General features: G+C 49.3%; 4 protein-coding genes across 4 annotated transcripts; all 4 read right to left on the reverse strand.

Moving 5' to 3' along the window:
* Positions 1-824: 824 nt before the first annotated feature.
* Positions 825-1,841, reverse strand: J7337_002981 (uncharacterized protein; the record flags this gene model as incomplete). Its single annotated transcript, XM_044820706.1, has 1 exon — positions 825-1,841. One exon carries the CDS (start codon positions 1,839-1,841, stop codon positions 825-827), a length of 1,017 nt encoding a protein of 338 aa, XP_044685006.1.
* Positions 1,842-3,342: 1,501 nt separating this feature from the next.
* CBF5 (centromere/microtubule-binding protein cbf5) lies at positions 3,343-5,060 on the reverse strand (the record flags this gene model as incomplete). Its single annotated transcript, XM_044820707.1, has 4 exons — positions 3,343-3,887; positions 3,938-4,569; positions 4,650-4,806; positions 4,931-5,060. 4 exons carry the CDS (start codon positions 5,058-5,060, stop codon positions 3,343-3,345), a joined length of 1,464 nt encoding a protein of 487 aa, XP_044685007.1.
* Positions 5,061-5,632: 572 nt separating this feature from the next.
* On the reverse strand, positions 5,633-6,751 carry J7337_002983 (uncharacterized protein; the record flags this gene model as incomplete). The annotated part of the gene is made up of 2 exons (XM_044820708.1): positions 5,633-6,528; positions 6,628-6,751. The coding sequence occupies 2 exons, from the start codon at positions 6,749-6,751 to the stop codon at positions 5,633-5,635; spliced, it is 1,020 nt and encodes a 339-aa protein (XP_044685008.1).
* Positions 6,752-8,917: 2,166 nt separating this feature from the next.
* J7337_002984 (uncharacterized protein) lies at positions 8,918-12,183 on the reverse strand (the record flags this gene model as incomplete). Its single annotated transcript, XM_044820709.1, has 3 exons — positions 8,918-11,472; positions 11,670-11,996; positions 12,048-12,183. The coding sequence occupies 3 exons, from the start codon at positions 12,181-12,183 to the stop codon at positions 8,918-8,920; spliced, it is 3,018 nt and encodes a 1,005-aa protein (XP_044685009.1).
* Between the last annotated feature and the right edge of the window lie 3,782 nt (positions 12,184-15,965).

Genomic DNA, 15,965 nt, shown 5'->3' on the forward strand with positions numbered 1-15,965 from the left:
ACGTGGGTGTCGTTCTCCAATCTCCATCACTCGATCGAGAGCTGCAGATGCAACGCCATGCACCACACTTCACCGCACTAAGATGCATACTCTGCCCTATATTGCACATTGCTAGACTCAGCTGGTGTTGGCCAAGGATCGAATGCAACCAAAAAGGGGGGTCTGGGAGCCGCGCTATGGCTCCCAATCACCCAATTCTCGGTTCAGGAAGTACCGCCAACTTGTCTGTGCCGCATCGATCCATGCTTGTGATAGGAAGCAACTGTTCCCCGGGCGGTATCGAGGCGGCCCAAGCAGCGAACAAGGATTGAGGGTTATGTAGTTGGGTGGTGAAGATGGCTACGGGCGCTTAAGTTGTATGTATGAGACATAGAAAGGGTGGTGAACTGTGGTGAACTGAGACATACCAGACAGAGTCTGTTTACAGAAGATTTTCTGTGGCCTCCCTCATTGGTTCGTGCCTGGAAGTGTCAAAAGGTGGTCCTTACAAGCAGCGAATCAGAGACAAGGAAAGCGGCAGTGTAGTTCAGGGCGGTTATTAGCCTTAGGGGCCCAAGCAGCCCCAGCGCTTAACTAATAAGGCTGGCTCATGGCTGTAGCCGTCACCACCAAGTTCATTCATCATCATCATCACATCCATCACACCTGCGAACATGCCTGGAAACGACTACGAAGAAAAGTCGCATATGAAATGAATCAATTTGAAATCTAATCTATAAGTTTAACCAAAAAACCGCCCCAAAAACACCAAAACCGCCAAAGATTTGCTTCTTTCTTGTCAAGGCATCACAACTGTCGCCTCTCGATGCCGGTTCTTTCTTTTTCTACTCGTATTCAAGTCCATATCCAATGGCATACATGCATCTCTTGCCCTTCCCGCACCACGCATGAAACACCATGAACTTTCCGTTTTCCGAACTTGTGCCTCCACCGGGACCTTTCAGGCCCAGAGTTGGTGTCTTGAGAAATGGAGCTTTCCCCCGCCTGTAAGGGCCCTCGACCCGGTCACCAATGGCATATTTGAGATCGTAGGCATCGCTTGTGTACATGTGGCTACTGAAGAAGAGCAGATACTTGCCCTGTTCAGTCCGTACCAGACTTGGAGCCTCAACAAGGGGCCCATCCTCGGAGGCGATCCGGTCCAGGATGTCCACAGGTTTGCCGATCGGTGTGGAGCCGTCCTTTGTCGAGACCTCTTGGAGTCGGATGGGAGTTCCCGAGTTGTTGTTGAGAGCGTTGCCGTCGACTTTATAGACGACATATCGTTTGTTTGTGGACTCGTCAAAGAAACCCGCCGGGTCGATTGCGCCGCCTTCGTCACGTGGACAGGCGAATGGTTCAGGGTCCATTTCATATGGACCGGTGATGGTTTGGGATCGTGCAACTCCGATGCAATGTCCACCTTCAGGAAGTTCTCCAGAAAAGTACATTATATACGAGTCCTCCCCAAGTTTCCGCACGTCAGGGGCCCAATAATTCCTGCCACTCGTCCATCCATGTCCGGGGAGGGCATCTTGCTCGAGATGAGTCCACTCGCCCATGAGATCATCTGCCACAGCAACCTGGATGTGGTAACCACCACCACTTGTTGCAAAAGACACCCAGTGGCCGTCTCGGTCTTGAACGAGGCATGGGTCGGGGAAGTTGATATCTAGTCGTGGAGAGAAAGACTTGCCACGACGTGTATGTCTTCGATTTAAGTGCTGCTTTGGTGGTGGCAATATGAAAGGTCGAAGAACAGGAGCCGATGTATTTGTTGGTAGGGCTGATGCAGTGTCGAAAATAGAAATTGTGAGAATGAAGAAGATGATTCGCCTCCAGAGGCTCGATGAAGCGGACATGACGGGCATATCCTATGAACTCAACCTTTTCTGGGACGCTGGCACTGCAGCATATAAATCGTTCAGCTGAGCCTCAATCTCGGTATCAGTTAATCCCGATGTCATGTATAGTCGATCACCTGGGTCCGAGGAAAGCTGAGGCTAAGTGATCAACACGGTCTGACGTTGAGTTGTGAATCCTTGACCCAGATGAGAACTTGGCAAGTATTTATATCCCAAGGAAAAAGCAGACTTTGCAGAAGAAGGCTTTGAGTCGAATATACCTGCAAAGTGTAGATAGGCTTCTGATTCGATGGCAGGGGGTCTCGTTGAGAAGTATTCTCGATATGAGCAACTCTGATTGATCTCTGGGGGAAGAAACTTTTGATATCGGAACCTTGGACGAGCAAACGCACAGCTAAACTCCGAGTTTTCCTCACTTTATACTTCTACTCTTACAGCCACAGGCCAAGCCATGGGACCTACTTCACTACTTACTTCGTGACCCTCTTTGCCATCACGCCAATACGCTCTCATGCAGGACAGAAACAGCCAACTAGACGCTCTCTTGACAACACTTTAATCTTAAGGCCATCCCTGATCTTAATAGGAGTAGGCAAAGGAAGGGACCCAAATTTCAGCCAGTACAAGTAAACGCCCAAGCCGGGATATCCCTCGCCGTTATGCTGTGCCATGCGCTGGCTAACAGAGTTGCAGCGACTTGAATCCTCTGCTTAGCGAACAGCTTGCTGCGGTGGAAGTCCACTCCTTCAACTATGAAACAGGGACAGCTGTTACTCGAGATGCGTTGCTGGAGCCTGATTCGTCCAGTGTTTCCACCCAGGTCCAATGTTTTGTTTGGCCAAGACTGGTTCCTTTTTGATCTGCGACTAATACGACAACGGTTGGATTGTTACTCGACCGTACGTACCAGGGACTTTGCATTGTTCCTCCTGTGGAACCATGACTCAACTAAGACTACCTTATGCTCTCACTCATTTCGTGCCCAGAAAATGTGTCATCATACTTACAGTAGCCTCATGACAACACATGCATTGCCCAGATTTGATGGACGTTTCATGACGATGGGACCTCAGATCGGTTTTCAACAATACCGTAACACCAAGAGCCACCGTATTACGTGACCGCTACATTATGTGTCATTTGTTAGTGTACCCAAACCACGCATCAGTCCTTACACACAGCGGTCACAAGCATAAACTACGGCAGATAGACATGATTCAACCTCATACATTCACAGGCCCTAGACAGACGGTTCCCACAGAGACATGCAGTAGTTTTATCGTGCTTTGCATTGAGTGCCTCGCATCTACTCCTACCAGGATTTTCGAACCAAGAACGCCATAATAACCCCCAAAAACAATTTCAAGCAGCCAAAAACGGTACTAGAACAAGAATATGGTACAGCAAGCACACCTCTCCTTGCCAGCAGAACCTACATCTCGGGTATCAAGATCTGCCTTCAGGTTTTGGCCCATACCCAAACTTGGCCTGGATTCCATTAGTCGCTGTCGCTGTCCATAGCCTCGCCCTTGGCAGCCTTCTTAGCAGCCTTGGCCGCCTTCTTCTCTGCCTTTCTTCGTTTGCGCTCAGCCTTCTCTTCAGCGGTCTCGCCATCGTGCTTCTTGCGCTTCTTGTCCTTGCTGTCATCAGCAGCAGGTGAAGAGGGAGTGGCAGCCTCCTCCATAGGAGTATCCTCAGCCTCGGAAGCCTTGGCAGGAGCGGCGGCGGCGGCGGCGGCAGAGGCATCGCTGGTGCTGAAATCCTTGTATTCGGAGCTCCACTTGGCAGGAGTGGCATCGTTAGGACGGCCGTACTTGTCGAGTTTGCCGTCAGCCTTGAGCTTCTTCTTCTCAAGAGCAACAGGGCCAAGACCCCAGCGGCGGGGGTAGAGGTCGCGCTCCATGATACAGCGCTTGACCTTGGCAACGACACCGTGATCGCAGGTGGACATCTCGACAGTGGACATCTGAGCGATACCTAGAGCGATGGCTTCACCCTTGGTGGTCATAAGCACAACTTCCTCATGATGCTCAATGGCAGACTCTGTCAATGAATCAGTAAATTGCGACATGAATTATCGTTTGAGGACTTACCGTATCGAAGAAGACCGGGAAGCATGAGCTTGGCACCATAGCAGACAGCGTTAACGGCACTGTCCTTGACGACAAGCCGCTTGTAAGAAGTCAGGAGAGTCTCAAGAGGAGAGATGACCTTGCGAAGGTAAGACTCGTCGCGGGTGTTGTCCATTTGCCACTGGGCATCGAGAACATCGTGGAGAGTGACCAAGCCCTTGGACTCATCCATGGCACCACTGCGGACACGTCGAAGCTCCTGCATGTGGCCACCGACACCGAGAAGAAGACCCAAGTGGACACAGAGGGTTCGGATATAAGTACCGGCCTCGCAGCTGACCCAGAAGACACCGAGGTGTCGGTCGTTGTCGAACTCGATAAGCTTGCTCTCGTGAATGGTTCGGATACGAAGCTGGCGCTTGACGGCAGAGATCAGAGGGGGTCGCTGGAAGAGCGCACCGGTGAGAGTCTCGAGAGCGCGGGCGAACTGGGCCTGGCCGCCGGGCAGCTTATCGTGAAGGCGGATGACAGCCACATATTCCTTTCCGGCACCCTGCTGAGACTTGACAAGACGAGTGGCACGGTCAATGCAAACGATCAAGCAACCAGTGACCTTGGGATCAAGGGTACCACTGTGTCCAGTCTTTTCGCATCTATAGGTAATATCGTTAGCAGACAGTTCGACTTGGACGCGCACTTTGACGCGATACTCTTGGTTGGAAATTTTTCGTACCGCAGAATGCGCTTAACCCAAGCGACAACCTCGTGGGAAGAAGGATTAGAGGGCTTGTCGAGGTTGATGACACCAGAGCTGATGTATTGCTTAAGATCGCGCTTCAGGGGAGAGCAGCCATTGGGGATGGGAGTGAAGTGGCCTGTTCGGACAAGGACTGCAAGTTTTGAAGATTATGGGTTAGTCTTTGAATCTCGAAGAAATGATCAATTGAGGCTCTACAAGCCACCAGAAAATATCAAAAACGCGCTTTAATCATCGAATTGTATCAGAAAACTCACGCTTGTCGTAGTTCTTGAGCAGCAGAGGCCACTGGCTGGTGTCGAGAGAAGGAGTGGTCGCCTGGGGCTTGATGGTGTACTCCTCCTCCTCTGTCGTCGTCTTCTTGACGACCGCGACGTCCTTGGACATTGTGAATGGAATGTAGTTTCCCTTTTGGAAATTGTGTGATATACCGGGTGAAGCGCGGCAGGTGCTTCTTTGCGACAGGAGGGAAGAAACGGAAGGTGCGAGTCGTTGGTTTCCTCAGTGTCTTGCCCGGTGTTGTTGGAAGCTTCCAAATTTTTTTTTCTCTGGTCGGATTTCATTGTGGGGACCGAAAGAAGCTGCGACCGGTGTGTGGCGGCAATTGAGCACTAATCCTGTTTTGGTTACCTCGTCTCTCTATTCTCATTAGAGCCACAGTCGACGCCACACCAGCTTTTCAGGACCCTCCTGGTCAACATGGGGAGAGGGAACTATCTTGGTACCTATCATGTAACTACTATCAACTTAGGAGCCTTACAATTCTATGGAATAGGCAACGACAAGTGTATACAGATGCTTGTCAATATCTAGAGACCACGGTCATGGTTGGAGAGCTGTTGGTATCAAGAAACCTGGCAAAATGAAATTGGTATCACTGCTATCAAACTCCAAGCCTCCAATGGCAAAGAACGCAGTCAATATGGGTGGATTGATCCTTTCCTCGGAGCATTCAAGTATTATGGCCTCCTCCCTCTGAAATCATCATCGTAAGTGTCCTGATATTCATGCCCCTGACCCTGATATATCTGGCTCTGGTGCACATCTCCATGAGCGAAGTAATCGGGTTGTGAATATAATCCCTCGAGGTGCTCGGGCTGGTAAATTCCAATGGCCCCATGAGACCTGACATCCACAGGATACATCTCGTAAGACTCGTCTTTATCTTTGCCCTTTGATCGGGGAGTGTTGACCGACGAATCATCGCCACCAAGAGCTACACCAATTTGTGATCCTGAGGGACTCGGGTCAGGTTTGTACATGGAAGGGAACATCTCAGGATATGGATGAGGATTCGATGCCTGATTAGGCATCGGCGGATATGCTTGTTGGTTCGGGTTCATCACCGGCCATTGTGCTAGCTGCAGCTCAGTGGCACTGACAGGACTGCCGAACTGGGAGCCGTAAGGTGAGACATATCTTGGGAATGTCTTTTCGGATCGAGCGCTGACGGGAGACTCGTCCCAACTCCTGAATGGCTTTTGGCTCAAGGGTGTCTCCCGCATGTCGTTGTCGTTAGAGATGTGCAATGGCGTAGGCCAACCCCTCTTAGGCCAACTACCCTTGGTACGGGGTCGGGTCTCGAGCTGTCGCAAAAAAGCTCGTCTCCGTCTCTTGCCGCGCCAAATTATACAGAAACCAAGGATAAATAATAGAGTTACCACACCTCCGGCAGCGATACCGACCTTAGCACCGAGACTGATAGGACCTTGGTCAAGCCAATCCGGATCCACAGAAGCTACAGGTGTGGGCTCAGTGATGTTGACGATGTCCTGTGAGAAGACGCTGCCATCAACAGATACTGTAACACCAGGCTGTGGTTTTTGCTCGCATCCAGCTTGGAGTAGAGTAAAAACTATTGTTCGTCAGCGTTTGACCGAGCAACCACGGACTTATGGCAGATGCTTACAGTTAGCTAAGTAATGATTGTCGCCCGCCCGTAGGCAATCCGTACATCCATCGAAGTCAGGTGTGTCTTGAACAGGCCAGGTATCGCAATAATCGTAGCTTTGAATGTCTGAAGATAAATTCTTGTACTCAACGGCTTGGCGGAACGGTCCACAAGCTTTTCTGTTCATATTGTGAGATCAAAGTCGATAGAAGGCAATCATAAAGGGTGGGCTAACATACGAGGTTAAGCAAGGAGTGTCGATAACTTTGTTGTTACCAGGAACACCAAACAAACAATATGAGACCGCATAGCGGACATTGTCTAAGAACGATCAAGTCATGTTAGCCACTGGGGAGAGTATGTACACTGGCAAGCTTACATAACAACCATTGCTGGTCTGTTTCGTTGTGTTTTGTGTGATAATCACTTCCGAGCTCACATGCTACGCATTGCTGATAAACAATTCCTGCGCCACTCTTGTAGTCGTCTTCCTGGCAAACAATATCGTCGGTGGTAGTGGCATCAAGGACATTACCACATAGCGTCCCGCATGGTGAGTTTTCTGCGACCAAGATGGCGGCGACAGAGCTAAGTGTGCCCCAGACTGTGGCCAAAGTTGAAGTTCTCATCGTAGGAGGATAAGGCTGTAGAATGGCCTGCTCGTAGGCTGCAGATTTGAGATAGACTCGACCAAGGCGGGGGGCTGGTCAGAAATTAAGAGCCTCTTGTGTTACATGTATAAGATGAATCAATTCAGCAATTTTTGAAACGCCAGGATATTGGGGGCGAAAGAGCTAAAGACGATCGTGGTGCTCTTATAACAAAGATGAGACAGAACTGAACCGCTCATCTGATGTGACAAACGGCTGTGCCTGGAACCAACGTGTGAAAACGGTGGGAGATGCTGCAGCGGCACATACACGGCGGCTGGGAAATACCAGAACGTTTGATAACCCAGTTACTTAGTAGTGTGATAACCTGAATGATGCAAGTGATGAGTTGCAATGGTGCGGCGACAGCAGAGTGCAGCCCAGTTCATAATGTCCCATCCCTTGTCGCACGGGATTTACTATTGGCACAAGGAATGCCTTGGGGGCGGGAAGCACCATTGGAAGATCCGCGGTACAGCGGCACTCTATATCACAGTATATCGAAAGCAAGAAACGATTGGGATTGGCTACTGGTGAAGGAACGCGGTGTGCATTGTAGCCTTTGGAGTTAATGAGAGGGATATAAATGAGGGGTCCAACCACTAAGAATTGATATCACCTACACCACCCAGCCTCTAACCAGGGCTTCTGCATGGACCCTGGGCATTCACACTAGCTCCGGCGGCAAGAGAATCAATCACCGGTCAGTTATACCCTTGTCCGGACGAGTTGCCGAGTCTACCTAGTGAATGGCTCCCGGCCCAGGCCCACATCGTCAGTTGGTGATAAAGCCACTATCGCTACTCCGTACTTCACCATTGGATTGGGAGGCTGACACAACTTCAACCTCCAAATTGCTTGGAAGAAACATGAATGGGAAATGAGTTGCTTGAATCTGCACAGTTATGCAGAAGAAGGCAAATGAAATATTGACCATTTGTAAAAACTAAGACGGCACGAGTTCGCTCGATTCGTGGTTGCTATAATGGCTTTCCATAGACAAAATTCACAATGATGACCAATGGCATCTCTCTTTTCACTGTGAACTCCTGGAGTAATCCAATGGCTAACCGTCATTGAGCCGAATAGCCTGGGTTGCATGGAACTCGAGCCTTGACACAATCGATAATTAATCGGAAAGGCGCCAAGTACATATTCTCTAAAAATTCACAAGACTTCGTTATGCTACTGTTGATGGGCATATAACTCACTTCTATCTCTGCTGTCTTTTATGGATTTCTTTTGAGAGAAAAGATAATAAGAATTCGAATTTGAAAGCGTGGCCATGATTCATGGAACTCCTTCCCACAAACTCCCAGCTTAATCCCGACGCTATTTAACAGATGAAACCTATAGATATGAGTTGGAGGGAAGATTCTCATGGCAAAATCCAACACAGCCATCTAAACAAATCCATACCAGCTGCAAGAGGGGGTAAAGAACATGATACCCCACAATCTTCCACTCACAACATGACAGGCCCCAAAGAAGTAAAGTACCAATGGTATCAAATTGACAGCTACTCGCGAGGGTAGCAGTATTGCGGATTTCCCTTTACATCTATCATATTATTCATCCCATACTATCCAATATCCATATAGAACATCCACCATGTTAATCTTAATCGGAGTGCACATGACAAGTGCTGAATCAGATGTTGCAAAAGTTGGCCATGCAGATACGTGATTGACAATGTGATGAGACTAGGCCACTGGTTTTGGAGACACACTAGATGTGTCCCGAACTTCAGCACATTGGGAGGTCGGTGTTTTCTCAGGGCCATTCAGGCTACCACCAAACAGTGGTTCGATATCCAACTCGTTCGTGTTGAGGATCATTGCCTTGGGCGTTGATGGGTTGAAGGAGGGCGTCGCAGGAGACCGGCCGGGTGTCGAAATGGTTTGAAGTGTCTCTGCAAAAGAGCCGCAATCACTGGCCTCGGCAGCCTCATTCTGGATACATGACTGAGTGTCATTATTCAAGTCAGGGATAGGTTTCTCAAAGACAAGCTGACCAGTGTCACCTGATGATGCCCGGCGAGCTTCTGCCGGCTCAGGTTGAAGATGACGAGATGGACCAGCACTCGAGGCCGGCCTAGGGACAGGGGACGATTTGGGAGGTGATTGAGGCGCAGATTCTGGATGCTCAGTGCCTTGTTCACCATTAGCAGAGGGTCGCCGGCCATGAACAGGGCAGCTTGGACAAATCACGGCCTCAACCCTTTCAAACTCCACTGTATTGCCTTCGTCGGACCGACGCCGCGCCGTGTTAACAGATGAGGTTCTGCCTGTCCGAGACGATCGAGTTCCTACTCCTTCTTGATGAACACGGCTATGAAGCCTATCATTCCTCGTCGAGTCTGCAGAAGAAGCTCTTTCCGCGACAGGCGAGATCGACTCAATGACCCCGTTTGTTGCGAGACTTTTTGGTCCTGGTGTTCGCCCTCTGCTCGCAGCACGCGAAGCTGGGCGAGCCATCTCAATCGCTGATTTGGGTGTATCAGAACGGTCATTACCTGGAATGGGAGTTCGGTTCAATACGAAAGAGTTGCTCCGCTGGTGGTACGTCGCGCGGTTCAAAGACTGATATTGGTTCTGTTGATCTTCCTTGAGAATGCTGGGACTTGCACCAATACGGATCATGTGCTGTTCAGGTTGAGCGTTGGCAGCTGCAGCGATACGCGGACGACTGCTGTTCCTAGACGGGGGCAATTGAACACGATCGCCAACAGGGGTGCCTGCAGCAGAACCTGCTCTCATCCGGCTTGCTGATTCAGCTCGCAGGGAGATGCCTTCCAGGTGCAGCGAGATTGCAGCACTGGTTTCCCGGTCACCAAGTGCAGACCCAGTCCTTTCATGCCTCCTTGAGCGGCTAGCATTTCGAGATTTTGGGGATGAGGGTCGCGCGAGCGATTTATTTTCCTTCACAGAGCCCTGAACGGTACCCTTGGAGTTGACAGATGATACTGAACGTGCGGACTTTTCGCTCTTGGTAGTTCTGTTGGATGATGAGTTGGACTGAGGGGACTGTGAATGAAGATGGCGAAAATCTCTTGGCGTGGCATTGTCTCTCATCCGCTCTTTGTTGTTACGATCTGGAGGATGTGCATTCCCTGTTATAGCAGGCCACGGAAATGGCTCTGCCCTTCTTCCAATAGGTGTGCCAGGTGTCCATCCACCTGCAGATAACGGCGTTCTCATCATGTTTTCAGATGGTCGCCAATAGTACTGCTCAGGCGAGATTGGCGATATGTCTTCAAATGGAGTATTCGGGCTGAATGGTCCTGCACTCTCAATGGTCACATGGCCCCCGTAGATAATTTTCTCTGAGGGAAAAAAGTTCTCAGGGTAACCACTCAAAGGTGCCCCACTATCTGGATAAGGTGTGCTCTCTTCTGGTGGTCGTGGATTTGTGCGAATAGTCTTGGTTGAAGCCTCGGACTGATCAGACTTGACAGACTGAATGGATCTTTCTGATCTCAATGAGGCAGCACTGATGGGGTGATCTGGAGGGTACTGGTGAGGAAGTATGGGAGGCGATTCGGGGATGATTAGTCGAGGCCGAATCGCCATGGGCGTTGGGCTGGGAGCGGACGGTGTGGGGATGTTGATGCTATCGTTTCCCGGTGAGCGTGCCGAGTTCATCTTCAGGGCTGACGACTCTTTTGGTATTGTTATATCAGGTGGGTGTCGTTTTTTTGTCGAGGTATCAGGAGACTTCAGAGCCAGGTTTTCAGGAAGTTGGGGAGGTGGTGGTAGTGGCGCAGTAGGTGACTTAGGCTTTTCTTTCGAACTTGGGGATCCAAGGCTTTTGTTGCTGGTCTGGTTGGTGCGAGGATTGTCGCTTGGTGTAGCCTTTGGATCATTCTTCTTTCCCGTGTCATCATCCGGTTTCTCCGATTGTTCGAGATGTCCCGGGGCTTCCATACCAGATCCTCCGGATTCTGGCCGATATACGAGCTTAGCGTACGGTGAGTTGTTGGTGTCGACCACGAGCAATTCCTTTTCTCCGCGTCCCAAAAGGCCATAAACCTTGACCTCGCCATCATGAATTCCGATAACTGCACTGGTTCCGGCATATAAAACTTCATCCTCGTTTCCACAACGATTGCAGAAGACGACGACGATTTCATCTTGGTTATCTGAACGGATAAGGGGTTCGAGTCGTGTAACCCAGTATGTCAGAGTTTCCATGTCTGGTTCGTTGGGCATACGAGTGAACCGCCGCGGGTCTTCTCTAGTCATCCATGCCATGGACACTATGACCAGATTAGATTCCACTTCCAGGACATGGAACGCAAACTCAAAGGCATGCCAAGGTGCCTCGAACTTATACGGACTGTGTTCTGTCAATAAATGCGATTCAATATGGGGTTAGGAAGTACAAACTTAATATCCATACCTTTTATAGAATGTTAGCAAAGACACAAACACTGTATACGGTGAGGTTACTCACAAATGCCGATACTGGTATTTCCAAGCCCAGGTATGAAGCCATCGTAGAATCCCCGGTTTCCTTCCAACGCCCATGTCTCGTCGGTTTGATATAGGAAAGACTTCCTATAGTTTGCGATCGTCTCGCCATCTCCATTGACGACAATGACTGAGTTGTAGTATTCAGGGCCAGTAGGCCATTTTGGCGAAACATCGACTTTTTCGGGATAACCGACGGTAACAACACAATTGTACTTGAGTGCGATTGTTCTAGCCCAGAGAGAAGTGATGCCAGAGCCAGAAGGTTCGAGAAATGGGGTAATGTCTTGCAGCGACTTGAAGTTATACCCTTCCCAAAATGTTAGTATGGCAGCAGAAGAAACTGAAAATGGTCATTTACCAGAGAAAGCCAGCTCGGGGAGAACTAAAACGTCTAAATCATCGGGATTTGCTCTCGAGAGGACAGCATCTGCACGATTTAGGTTGTTGTCGACATCTCCCACCTGGGGCGCGAACTGCAAGCAACCAATTCTCATGTCCGCTACCTATGATCGAACCCCGCAGCAACAATAATCTTGACTCTGGCAACGTTTGGGGACTCAAACTTGAGATCTTAATGCGGCTTCGTGGTCACAATCGAGAAGGAACCGAGCGCAAAGGAGTAGCAATGCGTACAGCAAAACAAAACAAAAAATCATTAACAGCGAAACATGAGAGCTGACAGGGTCGAACGTGAGAGAAGTCCAAGTGGAGGAGAAGATGGGAAAGCGGCCCTACAACACTAAGAGCGGAGTGACCCGGATTTAGCTCAAACCAGCGAGGGCCAGAGTGATTTAAGGCAGTGAGGCCCGGGGGCTGGAAATGCTACCAAGCCCCTGTAAAGCTGTTAGATTTCCATGGCATTATGTATGTTGGTTGTGTTAAATGCCAGCTCGTGGTCAGTCCCATCCCATCATATCACTCAGCGTCTTTCTGTCCTGTATCGTTAGGCCGCTTCATGTGATGGTGGGCAATGAGGCAGATAAGTGGAGAAACGGTCAGCGGAGAAATGGTGCGGCTGTAGGGACTTGAGTCCAACCAAGGGTTGCCGTTACGCGCTTTGAATGGGGCTTAACAGGGACCAGGGTGCTTGCTATCCTAGCGCATTACCGGGGCCCCTTGCTCGTGATGATCCTCGCTTGAGCGCTTCCTCCCTTTTCGACTGGCTCCTAAGAACTCACGAGGAAACTTTCCTATTAAAAGAGAGCCTTGCCAGCGTTTCCTTGACGCGCCTGTGCACGGCCTCTGTCTGACAGGATCTTATGTTGTAGCTGGCATGCTTGGGGATGATCACTCTTGTACACTGGCTCCTAAGTCGTCTAATAACATCAGCGAGTTCTCATTTATATTCCTGGTCCTTCTCCCGCATGTTTGTAAAGTGTTTGCATGTTTACTGGTCACCCTGTCCGTGGACTGGATAGTAGGGGAGGAGGGGGACAAGCTCCGGTTCCACAGCTCATGATATCTTGTCGCTTAATGGATTAGGCTGAAGCTATGTCTATCTACTAAAATATGTTGGCTTTGAGGCAGTTCAGTAGATAGATCAAGCTCTCGGCTAATTCTGCCGATGGCCTAGAGAACCATACATTGAGTCGAAATCCGGTACGTTATAGGTAGCCTACCTTAGGGGTAGCTTCCAATCTTCGGTGGCAGGGCTATCTGTTCTTGAGGCGAGAGTAAACTGACAGGATGGATGACGACGCTATTGGATATCCACAATACAGGCATGGTTGGCTATCCGGAAGACCAGAAGTTTTGACATTGACAGCTCCCGGCGGCAAGCCAAAATCTTGTTTCTCCACGTTTTCGGTGTCGTTTTATTAGCACTGCCACATCTACAGAGCAAAGGTAAATTATTTGCATCAAGTATTTAAATAAGTCCGGCAGTTATCTGTGTAATCTCAAGATCGCTTCATACCTTACATCTGTCCCCCCCACCAGACTACAAAACGTCAGGCGGATGCAACGGCCTGATGGGGAATGGATATTGCCTCAGACGGCCATTAATGGAAGAAGATGCATAGCAACCAACAGTCCTAGCAGATACTTGTCAGACTTCTCTCCTAGTCCTGTCGTCACATCGTCACACGTCGACAGGATGCTGGTTAATTTCGGGTGCTGCGTGCTTGTTATTGGGTTCCGAAAACCCGGTTCAGGCGCGAATTCGCAGTCCTCCATTCGTTAAGTACAATGGGGAACACGAGTATCCAATGACAAAGTAATCCGACACTACCTTATCGCTGCACAAGACAAAATCCAGGCATAGCAATTTAGACGTACCTTACGATGTTGTGCCAGCAAGGCGACCGTTCTCTTCCCCGCCTCGTTTCCTTTCGATCCTGGTCAGTATGCACTCCGATATCCAATTTGTTGACGACAAATCGACAGAAATGTGAACGCGCACAGGTTATCACGCATGTGATCAGATTGTCATCGCGGGCTGAAGCCCTGGACAGCCGCTTTTAGAGCTGAATACGTTCAATCCCACAGAAGTCATGGGTAGCGTTTGCACCCGAAACTATGTACAATGCCGTGAATATTAATTAACTGGGCTCACTGGTCCAGAGCCAAGAATCTACCAGTGTATGCCGATCTTGTGCGTGTTTGTAATTCCCTGTTTCTCACAGGCATAGTGTGGTGTACCGATGGTACTACGTGGCAGTAGATTGAAGCTTGAACCAAGAGGTTGGTGTCCTGCACATGTTGGAAGTTCATCGTACCGGGGAAACATTGATCAACCTTGGACATTCAAATAGTTCTTCAGGTAATGACATTCCGGGAGTGAATTGAAAGGCAAGGTACCCAATACATTCGGAAGCGGACGAATAGCTATAGGGTACGTGGGTCTGCCTAAGGTACGTACGAATGTTTGAACTTGTAAAACAGGTGAGGTGTTGGTTTGTGAAATCCAACACAGGAGAGAGAGAAAGAGATAACTCAAGGTTCAACATAGGCAATTTAAACAATTATCCCGATATAATACACAGGAATTTTTATTAAGCTCATGGTATAGGAAGATGATTGATTGTCTATCGCCCAATATCTGACACCCAGGTTGATAAGGCTGCGCTTACCAAGACACAGCAAGAGTTTACAATGCTACAGCACCTCTAAATCGAATTCGAAGACAGAAACGAGCAGAGTGTAAGAGACGTATCTGTTGATTGAACCCAAAGAGCAGCACACACCAGCTTCCGGTGAGTGCTTGGCAAACCGTAAATTGCCTTAAGCACGAAAAAACCTCTAGGTTGAGGGTCAAGGGAGGGACTGTAAAACAGAACCTAGTTAAACGCATGACAAAGCACCTGTACCCTCGGTTACCGCACTTATGTCCCATCAGCTGTGGCCTCTCCCCCTCTCGGTGTTCTAGCAAACTCATTGTGGTGCAAAGATATTCAGTACAGATTCAGTGCGTTTTGTGGGAACTCCCTTTGTGAATTCGCAATAGGGGAATGTTGAGACTAGAGGACCTAAGTGAAAGTAAAACGCTCTCAAATAACGCTTTACAACGGGGCATAAAGCACTTTCTCACATCTATGTACTCGGCTCATAAGTCGCATAATAAAGTTTCGAAAAGGCCACAATAATCCGATCAAATGCTCGACCAATCGCGGAGGTGTCTTTCTCACACGCACTGGTGAAAATGCACATGCAGCTGTTATCACAATCACATCGCTAACCGACGTTGGAATGTTGCTAATTTGGGCATCATGATGGCCACGTGAGCAGAAACGTTAGGCTACCTTGGTCGCGCCTGCGGTAACGAGCGCTTATTAACGATTGCTAGTGTCTCCTCTAGAAGAACTAAAGTAAGAGAACCCTTGTTGCCACCGAGTTCGTCCGGGGTGAACGAACAGCGAGGAGCCAGGGCTCAAATTACTGCACCGAAGAACTCATTTGCTATAGACCACTAAACCACGCAATTGGGCCTGCTGTTGCCTCACCCCGTCTTTCTCTGGAGGGGAAAAACATTGAGATCCCGGTGTCTTGGTACACATCATTTTGGCTTCAGTTATACTGGTCAATCAATCTCTTCGTTCATTAGAGAACAGATCGGCGCTAGCATATCTCTAACGCTTCTTTCAGCCAAGCATAATACAGAAAGACCTGGCCGCACAACTGGCCGGCGTCTGATGGCCTGGGACGCTTTCGCGCGTGTGTTGATTTGCTTCCATAACAGCTGAGACCATCAAGCCTCTCCCCGGCTGCGTGCTTACCTACTCTGGGTGTCTTGTATATAGCCGCCGAAGGAGTATTATAGTAGCTCCTGATTGGTAGT

This window comes from Fusarium musae, chromosome 2, assembly GCF_019915245.1.
Source record: "Fusarium musae strain F31 chromosome 2, whole genome shotgun sequence".
NCBI lineage: Eukaryota > Fungi > Ascomycota > Sordariomycetes > Hypocreales > Nectriaceae > Fusarium > Fusarium musae.